The 13,678-nt window shown below is 43.1% G+C and overlaps 1 protein-coding gene across 3 annotated transcripts in view; it reads left to right on the forward strand.

Moving 5' to 3' along the window:
• The window catches only part of LOC311234085 (gamma-adducin-like), a 70,519-nt gene that overhangs the window by 11,834 nt on the left and 45,007 nt on the right, over window positions 1-13,678 (forward strand). For 2 of the 3 annotated variants that reach the window (XM_084321192.1, XM_084321194.1), the window contains exon 2: window positions 9,557-9,797. In XM_084321192.1, the coding sequence (XP_084177318.1) occupies window positions 9,594-9,797 (204 nt within the window). In that variant the 5' untranslated portion in view covers window positions 9,557-9,593. Of the gene's footprint in view, window positions 1-7,853; window positions 8,017-9,556; window positions 9,798-13,678 lie in introns of those variants that run through there. The other variant, XM_084321193.1, reaches the window with a different exon arrangement.

A 13,678-nucleotide genomic window follows, 5' to 3' on the forward strand; every position in this document is an offset into this window, starting at 1 on the left:
GATATCTGCCCTATTCAGCATTTAGCCTTCTTTGTAGCCATTCTTGTTTTGGACTACTGGCTTTATTTTACACTTTATTTTATAGAGGCTGAGCCTTTTATGGTAGTGTTTCTTGTGTTCTTTTGGAACTGCCCTTTGCCTAACACGGCACATAAACTCCCTTGGTGGAGGTTTATTGTTTTATGTTTTATTTTTTTTAAACTTAAATTTTTATTTTCATTTTTTCAACAACATACATAGACAACATTCATAGACAATACACAGTACATAAATTAAAACAAATAGACAAAAAATGAGTAAAGAAAAAGTGTGACATGGGTCCTTCGGTCCATTCTACATTTGCATTATTTATTTACATTTTTATTCATTTCCTTGTATCCTTTTCAAACCTCTGTGATGTCGTTACTTCCCCTCCTGTATTCTTCCCATTTTCCCCATTTCCATTCAAACTTTTCTTCTTGCAGCCTCAGCAGATGTGTGATTCTCTCCATTTCTTGTATCCCCTCTACCAACTCTATCCATTGATCCTTTGTCGGCACTTCTACCTTGTACCACAGTTTAGTTAAAGCTTTCTTGGCTGCCACTATCAATATCTTAATCAAATATTTGTCTTCCCCTTGGATTCCTTCCTGTGACAGATTCCCCAAATACAACACTTGGCCTCCCTGGGGTATTTCGTATCCTGTTATTTCATTTATTATCCCTCCTATCTCTTCCCAGTAGTGCCTTATCTTCTGACATCCCCAGAATATGTGTGTATGGTTCGCCCCTTCCTGTCCACACTCCCTCCAACATGTTTTCTTTGCTGGTGTGTAATTGCCCTGTATTTCTGGTGTTATAAAGTATCTAATTATATTTTTCCACCCAAACTCCCTCCATATCCTTGATCCTGTGGTTGTTTGTTGTGTCTTACATGTGTCATACCATTCCTCCTCTGTTATCTCTATTTCCAACTCTCTTTCCCACTTTTCTTTCACATACAATGTTGTATTTCCCTTACTGTCCATTATTGCCTGATATAGTGCTGATATCACCCTCCCCTTCCGTCCTTCGTATGACTTTACCATTATCTTAATTACCCCATTCTGTTATTTGTCTCTATCTTGCTTTATTTCCTTGTTATAGTAGTCCCTAATCTGTAAATATCTAAAGTGGTCCCTATTCTCTAGTCCGTATCTTTCTTTCAATTTCTGTAGAGTCTGCATCTCCCCTCCTTCTGTCATCGTGCACATTGCTGTTATACCCCCCCGTTCCCACCTCTTGAACCCATGGTCTTCTATCCCTGGTCTGAATTTGTTGTCGTGTGCTATCCATCTCAGTATCTTAGGCCCCATCCACACGAGCGCTGGTTTTAATATAACCATGATTGTATGTGCGCAGTTGCACTGTTCGGCCACACACAACCGGGGATTTGCTACACTGCAACCGCGGTCTTTGAAACCGGTGGCCAGGGTGAAGTTGTGCGGTTTTGCAGTTGCGTGTGGGCATAGCAACCGAGGTTATTCCCAGTGTTTACAGCAGAGCTGTCGCAATTATTTCCCATGTTCACGGCAGACCGCGGGGTAGAGAGATTAGAGCAGAGCCAGCTACACCAGTGTTTACAGCAGAGCTGTCCCAAGTAGCGTTATATGAAAATGATTGTAACAAACTTTTGTTCAAAACGTATCGTCTGTGTTGAAGAGTGTTGTGATCGACTGATGTCTGTTGACGCTCAGAGAAAACATGTAGCTGCAGCTAAACTAAACCCATGTGTTGTCAAGTTATTATAAGGAACCCAGTCCAGACTGCATCCCCTTAACAATTGTTTGTATTGAGCCGTATTGTATTGTACCCATTCTGCAATGTGTTAAATAACGTTTGCATCCATTTCATATCGGTAACGTTACCACATTACGTTAGCATTTAAGCTATATACTATACATGGATATAGCCATACACATTAGCATGTAGCTAACAACACCGGCGGTCTTTTGTGAGACTAAACTATCCGCTCTTGGTGGTAAATTGTGTTGCTGATGGTTTTGTTTCATCAACAAAATGAGAGGCAGAACACACAGTGAATGTATCCGTTTGTTTATTGCAGTTTCTTTCTTTGCTGAAAATATATGTCCCGTTGGCAAAATGATCAATAGGGTCCAGCTGTGTTTCTAAACAGGAAGTTTAGTGAGCGTTCAGCCTTTTCTGATTGGTTGAAATGGCCTTCATGTCTGAACAACATCGCCGCCTACTGTTTTGGCATTGTACTACATGTAACGGTTGCTGGTGCCGTGGGTACGCAGTTATACACGGTTGTTCACCTGTGTGGACGGAGTTTATTTTTTTCAAACTTCGGTTATATTAAATCCAAACGCTCGTGTGGACAGGGCCTTAGATTCTTTTTCTAGCTTGTATTTCTTTACTATTGTGTTCCATATGTTTATAGTGAATCTGGTAATTGGATCTAGTAGTTGTTCCTGTCTTCTGAACAGCTCCCTATCTCCTATCAGTGCCTGCACTTTGAATCCCTCTCTTTTGGTTTCTATATCTTTCCATTTGGCCTCATAGTTCACATTGCACCAGCATGCTACTGTTCTAAGCTGTGCTGCATAGTAATAGCTTTCTAAACTGGGTACTGCCATCCCTCCTTTCTCCTTTGGTAATTGTAGAGTCACATATCTGATCCTTGGCCTTTCCCCCCCCCCAAATGAATCTTGATATCTGTCTATCCCATTCCCTAAATTGTTTTTGTGGTATTAATATAGGTAGGGATTGAAATAGGTATAGTAACCTTGGTAATATGTTCATCTTAATGATTTCGATCCTTGAACTGAAATCTAGGGGCATCACCGTCCATCTTTCTAGATCTCTCTTGATTTTCTGATTTATCTGTGTATGTTTTATGTTTTCAATATAAACTATGTTTTTAGGAGTTGCTGTTGTGGCTTATTTATATTTCTACAATACCTCTTTATTGAGTGTCGTCCTGTTTTTTGGACTTGACTTATTTTCTTAAATATTCACTTTGAGGCTTCCACCTGTAAAGGTGGTTTTTTGTTGTTTATTTTCCCCCTTCTCCTTAATGTCTGCGTAAGCAGTTGTTTAGTGGTTATTTGTACACAGATAACTTAAAGAGTCCCTATTATCTGCTCGTGACCCACACACACACGCAGCCCTTACACAAGGGCAAGAAGGTCTACTTATTTCAGTGAATGAATGAATGAATGAATGAATGAAAACTTTATTTAACAGATTGCAGAATGGGTACAATACAGTACGGCTCAATACATACAATTGTTTTTTTTTTTTATCCACTTTTTCTCCCATTTTCTAGATTTTCTCCCATCCCAATTTCGTATCATCCAATTCAACCCTCCCCTGTCACAAACGCTGTTTCTTGCCTCCCACAAGCCGACTGCAATGTGGACTAAGTCATACATAGCACAAGTCCCCTCCGGTACTTGAGGTAACAGCAGTCGCATCTTTTCACCTGCGCAGCTCGATCTCTCAGTGGCGAGGAGTAACGCGTGGGAGGCTCACGCTGCCCCCGACACTTCCTGATTCTACTGCGCAGGCGCACCAACCGACCTGTAGGAGTCGCTGTCCACAACGCCCGATCCCCACCCATCAGTTTCCCACCCCCTAATACGGCCAATGTGTATTAGTATGAACGACCAGCTAAACTGAAAGCAATGTGGAGCGCTGGGCTCGAACAGGCGAGCCCAGCGTCTCCGCATTCGTGGCGAGCGCCTTGCCCACTACGTTGTTAAGGGGATGCAGACCTGAGAAAGACGTTTGTCTTGTTTCCATCAGGGTCCCCCATTTTCAATTCATATAGACATTTATGACATACACAACATACATGACATTTATGGCATAGGGACATATAGGTATTTAGTACTGATACATTTGTGACATAAACGGTATTCAAATATACAGTACTGTTACCCCTAGATCCTGACAGAGTATATATGATGGGGAGGGGACTGTACATTAGGAGGGAGTGAATTCTTAAAGGTGCTGTAAACCCTCTTAACTTTCCGTCGCAGCACATTTGCCCTTGTCTATCAACCAACACATCGGTTGAAAGCTAAAATGAGTCAAAATATCTAGGGTTCTCTCTCCTGGTTGCATAAGGTGGAATGGGATACCAGACAAAATAAATGTCTTTTTACTGCAGAGCTGAGGGACTGGGAGACCCTGCCATGTTACTGACCAAACACTATATCTTAGTGATGGCTGTCAGAATGTAGAGCTATTTAACACTTATTTGAACAAAGAAATACCACTTACAGCTCCCTAATGTGGAGTGTGACGTTGAAGATGCTGTTGTGATCCACAGTCAATACTCTCCTCAAAGCTATTGCTGAGGGATGTTTGTCACTTATAAAAAGGTGGCATTTCTTATACTCTGCAATTGTTTAAAAGTACGGGGTGTGATGTTTTACAGTATGTGTGTAGTGCAAATGACTAGACGCTACCCAGACGACCACGCTGTCTACCAACTCTCTGCAGTTGGTATCAATTAGACTATGTTTGGAGTCACAGGGCAGTGAGCTGATAAATAATCTTGCACCCCACCTCAGGGGTGAAGGGATAATGACCAGACTCTTCTAGCGAGTGGTGGGGACAGGACACAACTATAAAAGTCTTGTGCCAATATTTCATATGCCCTTCTAGTGCAAAAGGAGAAAAGGTTGTGTTTTTATTCTTTAGCTCATCAAAGAAACCCACACATATTTGGCTGATGTGTGATTTTTCTTTTGCTTTATACTCAGATGGCAAAGAATCATAATCAGTCAAGGAGGAAACGTGACCTGCATTTCAGATGAGAAGATAATGTTCAATTGGCTTCCCTTGAACAAGAAAGGGTAATGGGAGTAATAGAGTAATAGTTGAGGGATAGGAGGACTGGGTGGTACACTGTATAGACGATTTCACTGGAATTCGGTTGCTAGGGGAACAGTTTGGTTTGGTGTATTTCCTGTCGGCTGTTGTATTAGCAAACACTCTGACAGGAAATAAACTTGGATCCATTTAGAATGTTTATGTTGTCAAGTTGAAACCATCTACTCTCTGTCTGTCTCTCTTTCAGTCTCTGTTTGACTCCCTCCCTCTTTTTCTCTCTCTCTCTCTCTCTCTCTCTCTCTCTCTCTCTCTCTCTCTCTCTCTCTCTCTCTCTCTCTCTCTCTCTCTCTCTCTCTCTCTCTCTCTCTCTCTCTCTCTCTCTGTACACTCTCTTGGTCTTAAATAGCAGAGTTCACACATGGAGCAAGCTTCCTATGAAGAGAAGTACAGCCTGTCTTCATTTCACTGCTGATGCACAGCTGGGAGGTCAGGTTATGAGCCCATCTGTCTGATCAACAGACCTTATAATAACAGCCATGAAATTTAATGGCCATTCCATCAACCAAAACTCTAATCTAACCAAAACCTCCCGGCTGTGTTGTAAAAGTGTTCTTCGATTGACTTTGCTAATAATGTGCATGGCTGTTATTTACCACCATGACTGCGTGTTGTCCTTCCGCAGATGTAAATCATGCCCAACCACCATCTGAAGTTCTGCCAAACTCTCATCTTGAATGACTTCCTGAGTTGCACGTACACTGGGCCGTAATCTCGCAGTCATTGAGGAGAGGAAAGTAAGCCACTGGACATATTGGATAAACACCACATTGTATTTCTCTGTGAGTGAGCGTGCCTTTCAAACTTGCCATAATTAGTGGTTTTCGCCTTGGAATGTCCCTGAGCTCGGAGAATGATTATCTCATGGACGTGAACGGTATAAGATTGAGCCTTTTTTTAAGCACAGTGACCCCTCCTCCTCTATCATTTTAACTTTGATTTTCACATTTCACGTTTCCGGCCAGGCGAAGGCTTTCGAGGGTCCCCTATCACGTCGATATTACCCTTTTTTATTTTTTTTTACAAGACCATCTCTTAGATGCGTTTTCGTAAAAAATGGGACGGGAGAGAGAAGCGTTCGATCCCCCGGCATGTGGGAGTGGGAGGGTGACGAGAAGGAGTATATCCTTTTATCTATGGATGTCGATATTTTCATCATTGCTCTTCGTGAATGAGGTTCCTAGCAATAACATCTGACATCTACTCGATGTTGCCAAGATAGACTGCCCTCCCTTGAAAAGTCCAAATAGTCAGCAAGAATGCGGGGGCAGCAGTGAAGGAGGATGCCGTACGCCTGCATGCGTGTGTCTGTGTGTGTGTATGCGTGGGTGTATGTAAGTGAATGAGTGTGTGGATGCGTGTGTGCATTTAGACATTATGTGTCTGTGAGTGGTTTCTATGGGAACTCAGCCAAAGCAGGCAGGCAGGGTTTCAGGGTAACCGGTGGGGAGTTGAAGGGTCACACAGCTCTGCAGGGAGAAAGACTATAGTTCTGCTTTTCATTACATCAACCCATATGTCAGAGTATTTGCTCCGCCTCCCCGACTCCACAGCGTTTCCTGGAATTGTTGTCAGTCAGTGATCCAATCCTTCTCTCTCTCTCTCTCTCTCTCTCTCTCTCTCTCTCTCTCTCTCTCTCTTCCCCCAAAAATTTTCATGTTTGTGAGTTTGCAGACTTTGCATGAGCCTGCATGCATGTGTGTGAAGGGGGATGGGGGGGGGGGGGGGGTCTCCATAAGTATTCATTATTGCCATCTTTACAGTACCGTTACAGAGCAGAATTGTAATGTTGCTGCAAACTTTTGAGGAGAGACAAGCCATAGAGAGAGAAAGGGAGAGTAAATCACTGCAGGTCCTGGTTGAAGTTTTGTTTTCATTTGTACGGCTTTGTGTTTGAGGGAGATCCTGACCTTATCTCCTGCTTCCAGCAGCAGTCAATTTAAATCATTTAAACAAAAACAGTCTTATGAGTGGTTTTGAAATGACCCATTCACCAGCCTCCTTGCTGTTTTATTATCACATTAGCTGGACTAAAGGAATCATACTTTTCTAGAAAACCTAAACAAAGGTGTTCCTTTTTAGCCAGAAATGAAGCAAAACAGAGGCAGTGTTGTTATCGAAAGGCCTATGTCAAATAGAGTTCAGCTACTACTGTCCACTGTAAGGCTAGCTCAAGACTTACAAAGTTAAAGCTTGGCTCGTTTTGAGAAGAAGAAAGAAAGCCCTGGAATTGCAAATGCAGAAGAACCCACACCAAACTGCGATCCACCTAATTCTCCTCCACTCCACGCAAAAAAAGAGAGAAAACGGAGAGGCTGGTTTGAAAGATGGAGGAATAAATTATGGCATTTCTGCTCACAGACATCTGTGTTACACTGCAGGGCAAACATCCCGGCATATTTTATAAAACGTATGCACTCACTCTTGACCTTGTTTCATCGATGGAGGCATGGACACTTATGGAGCTTTGAAGTGCTCTTGTTATGGCGATGCTGGGCCAATACTTTGATGTCAACCTGTGGCTACTCGAGTCGGGGGCCACGGGAAGACAGACATCTCAATTATTCATGAAAATAACTTGTAGCACGCACACACACACACAGAGAGAAAGAGTTGTTCAAATGTGTTAATATTACATCTGATTCAAGAGTCACTCCCTCTCTAATTAAACAACCCGTTCGGATGCACGTATGTCTGCATCAAGTCTGACAATCGAGTCCATAGGGATGACCCCCACAGGGCTATATTTACAGGAACCCGTTAAGGGGGATGGGAACGAGCCCCAGTAGTGCGTTGTCCCGCCAAGTTCGACATACAGGCCCAGAGGGTGGGTAAATGAACGAAGTCACATGGTCACTTTTCTCTTTCCACACACACCCACACTAGTCTCCACCATGCGGCCACTCTTTTCACTCTCCGTGCGCTCACTCTCTCACGCATAGGCTGGCTGCTGCTTCTCGTTGTCTGGACTGGAGGATACTCATGAGAAGTTGCGCGGCTGCTACGAGATGTGAGGAGAATGTATCCGAAACGACAATAACACAGAGGCGCAGTTTACCGTCATCATATCGTTGTGTGTCGGGGGAATCTGCTTCACGAAGAAGTCTCCTCTGTTTAATCCGACGGCATCCGGAGGTAATTAGTAGCCCAACTCACAAATTGAACGGTTTGTTTCAGACGATTTTCTACATTGATTTTCTATACGTTTACTTTACTGTATTTTCGTGCGTTGTCGTTTTTTTAAACTGTACATACTACCGCGTCACATCTCAAAATACAGTAGACTAGTTTATTTGTTGAATGAGGCCTCACTGATGTGTGAAAGATTTAGGAAAAACTAAAAAGTCATAACGCATCTTGAGTGCACTTTGCCCAAAAGTGCAGTATAATCACCCCCCCGACTCTACATATTTCAAGTCTTTGTGATTGTATGCTCGAGTCGTGACACATTTGTAAACGGCTTTACATGTTACATTTGATGTAATAATGGTATGAGTATGTGAAAAAATGAAGAGACCTTTTTTTTCCTATATAGCCTAGGCCTAGGCTGTTAGTAGCCTACACCTTTGACATACTTTGGCTCTTTGGAGTTGCTTATCTATTTCAATGCATTACACCGGTTGCCTTGACTGAATCTGTATAGCCAATCTGTCTAATACGTTATGTAGTTTTTCATCACCTACTATTCAACCCTTGGGAGACATTATTCGCTGCTCTCCTCCCCCAGGTAACTCACTTAAAACACCAAAGGTGCTAACTGCCCTCTCTCAGACTTGTTGATTTACATGACACTGTCAACACAAAGGCCCACTGTGGTGTTCTATTGACATGCTTTATAGCAGTCGGCATGTAGACATGTAGGAAGTGTTTCCACCCCCATCTGCTCAGCCAAGTTAGTTCTCATCTGAACACAGTATGCCTTTTATAGCTCAAAGTCATGTTGTGACCAAAGACATTTTGTGAGATTGTGTGGGTAGAGCCGAGGTACCCTTCACACCTTGAACCAAATCTAAAGCCATAACTTCTGATGGCATTCTAATCATTCTGATAATATAATTATAACGAATGCCTAATTCTCACCACAATGGTGACTAAACGCACAGCCGACATGTTATAAATGCTGTGTGTGTGTATGGTTGAGAAGATATCATTATAGTAGTAACTCTTAACACATTTACTCCAGTGGAAATGTTTGCGTGTTCACGCGTGTCACCACATGTGCAGGTCTACAGCACCATAACATTCGTATAACTTCAATAATGTGAAATTGCTCTTATGTCTATGGTCCCCCCCCCCCCCCCCCCCCAAAAAAAACATGCCGCATTCTTGCATTCAAATCTCATGAGACTTGACAGTGTTAATCAGATACCCAATCCTTTGACAACCTGCCCATGAACTGAACTATTAACTAACCCCTTCATCCAGGGCAGTAAGAAAGGAGGGTAAACCCACCTAAACTCAAGTTTACCCTCCTTTTTTATTCATCAAGTATTGTTGACCCACCTTTTGTAAGCTCATATAAATCGTATACGATATGACTTCATAGTACACATGATAGTACCGCAATATCCGACAGATTTTTACGTGAACGTAGCAACGTTTTTTAACAAGTCATCCAATTCTGGAGTTCATAGTTTACCCAGCGTGTTTTTGATCACTGCCTCCGTCCCTCCAGGTTCCAGAGGAAGACGGGGAGATCTTCGTGAGGGAACATGAGTCTGGTGGAGGTGAGGCAGACGGCCGGATCCATGATGACCCTGTCCCTATCCAGCAACGACTCCAAGGAGCGCTACTTTGACCGCATGGACGAGACGGACCCGGAGTACCTCCGCAGCAGGAACCTGTCCCCGGACCTGCGGCAGGACTTCAACATGATGGGGCAGAAGAAACGTGTGACACAGATCCTCCAGAGTCCAGTACGTAACCCAGAGCTGGATTATCGATTTTTTTCATATACACATTATACCATTTCAGTGTCTTGGAATAACAAATGATGCTTTCGAGCCAGTGTGCCTCATACCTCGCAGCTCACCCAGAATCGACTGAGCTGCATTCATAGTATTGTGCGTGTGAAGGCCATTTTTATTCTATTCCTCCTGTGTCTACTCTTGATTCTGGTAGATGTGGATTTAGTATAAGAAAAACCACGATATTCAGAAAGACGTTCCAATATTGATATGCTGTGTATATCATAGTATCTGCTTTTGGTACTGAAAATCACATGTTAGATCATCCAGTCAGTGTTTGATTGATTGATTGAAAACTTTATTAACAGATTTCATAATGGGTACAGTACAGCTCAATACATACAATTGTTAAGGGGATGCAGACCAGAGAAAGACTTTCGTCTTGTTTACATCAGGGTCCCCCATAGGGGTGCACCGATATGAAAATTGGCCACCGATACCGATACCGATTGTTCAACTAACACAATCGGCCGATACCGATACCGATACCGATAATTGTGGCAAAAAATAAGTATTTTTAATTTTTTTTAATATTTTTTTTAAATTTTTTTTTAAATTTTTTTTTAATTTTTTTAATGAAACTACTGTATATTTGTATGTGTGTTTGTATTTGTAGGCCTCTTTACTTACTTAAAAAAGGAAACATCAAGAAATATGTTTATGGTATCACTGATCCCTCTCCCAGTATCGTCTGGCGGCCTGCAGAGGGATACTATTTTCTCAACCAGAGCTTTCAACCAATGCAATGGAACCATTCTGGCGGCCTGCAGCGGGATACTATTCTCTCAACCAGAGCTTTCAACCAATGCAATGGAACCATTTTGATTGACAGTCGATTCGGCCAATTACGCCACACCGCTAGCACCCACCTCCTGCTTACCACCAAGCGAATATTCATTTTTCTACTTCGGGGCATGCCGCCATTGATCTGCTTGTGAGAATGCGAGTCAAACTCAGAACCACAACAAGCTAATAAGTTAGCTGCCCGGCAGTGCCCGCCGACCAGCGCGCTCCACAGGATGGCCAAACGAGACACAATGATTTTACTGCAACAAATGTTATAATAAAACAAAGCCTTTCTATACATTTGTCTGGTTGAAAACTTTATTAACAGATTGCAGAATGTGTAGTTGGGTACGGAATGAGCAACGGAATGTAACCGAGCTATGCACGGCTTGCTTGCTATCTTCGGGTAAATACTATGCTGATGTAATTGAACGTGTAACTAACTATAATAACGTTAATGCCACAAAACGAATGTTTGTGTCATTTTAACAGCAGATACTTTCTTAAATGCCATCCTCCCGACAGAGCGGTGTTGATGGGGAGCTCTGATGGATTCGCTTGGTTGTGTTATTACATTAGCATTGAACAGCTAACCGAAAGCTAGGGTTAACTAATGTTAAAGGTTTAGCCATAACGTTACGTTGGCTAAAGTTGGGGCTATTCTTAATCCAGTAATAATGGCTGCAGACCTGCAAGCAAAGTACAGCAAGTTGGCAAAGGAGTATTCCAACGTAAATCACATTTTCACCAGTAACGTTAGTCGTCTGCCTCCCGGCTATGAACGGACTCGGAGTAATGCCTTGCTGCTATGGGTAATAATAATATGCTGATGTTATTGTCCGTGTAACACTAACTATATAACGTTAATGCCACAAAACGAATGCCTTGTTAATCATAAATAGTAACTTTGATGCAGTAGCTTGTGTGTGGGGCGGACGGCGGGCGTTGTGCAGGTAGGTCGCGAGTGAATTTTTTTTTTTGTCTTGACGCTACACAAATGGATGGTTAGTTATCGGCGACTGCTATCGGCACATTTGAGCTTATCGGCCGATAGGCCGATAGCAGTCAACAAGGCACTTATCGGCCGATACCGATACCCGACCGATATATCGGTGCACCCCTAGTCCCCCATGTTCATCATCATATCGGAGTGCATGGTAATGGAATGTGTGATGCAGTATATCAAACTGAAACTATGTTTTTTCAACTAAAGTTCTCAAATATTTCAGGAATCATTTTGTGAGACATCTGATCCATGATATATATATATATATATATATATATTTTTTTTTTCTGTTTTTCTCCCCTCCCAATGTTAGTCGTTATGCCAATTCCCAATCCCCCTCCTGGTCGTTGCACACTCTACCCCCTACCATCGGTCTGGGAGGGCGGAGACTATCGCATGCTTCCTCCGACACATGTGTACCCAGCCCACCACTTCTTTTCACCTGGCAGCGCGGACTCTCACTGAGAGAGTGTAATGTGTGGAAGGTCACACTACCTCTCTTAGATCCTTCCGTCGCTGTGCAGGTGCCCCGACCGAACTGTAGGAGTCGCTGTCCACCATGACCCAGACCCAACCACCCACCCGCTTCCCTCCCGCTGACTCTGCCAATTGAGCCAGTATGACGGCTCAATAAGCAACGCTGACAGCTGGATTCGATACCAGTGTCTCTTGCGTTGGTGACGAGCGCCTTGTCCGCTACGCCACCCAGCCGCCCTATATATTTTTTAACTCTACAATATTAGAGGGAGGCGATATACAGTATGATAAATAACGATATATTACCCAGCGCTGCGCTTGGGCCAAAGCATTAATTAACGGAGCCCAGGTGTTCAGCGTTAATCTACATGCGGCAGCGGCAGCTACAGTGGAATGTGCTCCTGTCAGAGGAAAACGGCGTGTTTAAATATTAACATCAGAGTGGAGTTCACCTGCGTTCCTTCCCACTCTCTCCTCACAAAGTTAACAGTGATATTACTGAGAGGAGAGAAAAAACAACAGGGAACAGAAGAATTTTTAGAAATGTAGATGTAAGTGTTTAAAAAAAAAAAATGGAATGCAATGGCACACACCCTGAGCCAGTAGTTATCACGTCCATGAACCCCTGTGGGTTCCAGGGGCACCCCCAGAGAAATGGGGAATCGTTTTATTTCTATGTAATTAACCGAAAGTAAAACCAAATGAGAGGAAACGAGAGACTACTTTTACTTTCTCCACTGTTCTCCTCAGTATAGACCTGGACCTTTTTAATAAGTCAACAACAAAAATCTTCCACGGCCTTAACGTGTCAATCTGATGGTCTTTGACATGAAAAGAAGGTTGTGAACCAGTGTTCTATGCAGTCTTTAATATCCCAACAGCACAGTGTAGTGGTTTGCCGATAAAGTTTCATTGTGCGCGTCGCAGATGACATCTTGTGCTATAATGTGAATCGGAAGGACGGATGGATTGAGCGCGGTATAATTTGCTACAAGAAGGTGCAACAAACGCCTGCCCGTGAAGTGTATGGAAATAAGATGAGCCCACGCACGTCTGTGATTGCATAACAGACTCACAATGAGAGGAACTAACCTCATCACCATGGGAACCGTGCTTGCGATGAAGCTGAATGCTGGAGCTCAGCCACAGTGGAACACGAGAGAATATAGTGCTGTTTCAGTGCAAAGGATACCCAAGATTCACTGGCCACTCTGCGGGGCATAGATTGATGGGCAAACTTAATAAGAGGGCCACCCCCCTCCAGTCAGCTCTTTTCAGATGGACACAAAGAGGGTTTTTAGTGGCTTTTCGTGATTTGTGTAAAATTGTAATAAGGCGTGTCTGAAAGGCACACTGTGCTCCCTTTCACAATCTGAAAAGGTGAAAAGGGAGAAATTGGAACCAGGTCAAGGTTAGGTTGTGGTTGTGTATACAATGAGCTACCATGGTAGTGTGCTCTCCTCTACTCTCCTCTCAAACCCAATGGTATAAAACAAGTCAAAGCTGCTTTCTCGTATAAGTTGTTATGGAGGAAAGCTTTGGGAGAGGGGGCCGGGTACAT

This window comes from Notolepis coatsorum (genome assembly GCF_963971535.1).
Source record: "Notolepis coatsorum genome assembly, chromosome: 9".
NCBI lineage: Eukaryota > Metazoa > Chordata > Actinopteri > Aulopiformes > Paralepididae > Notolepis > Notolepis coatsorum.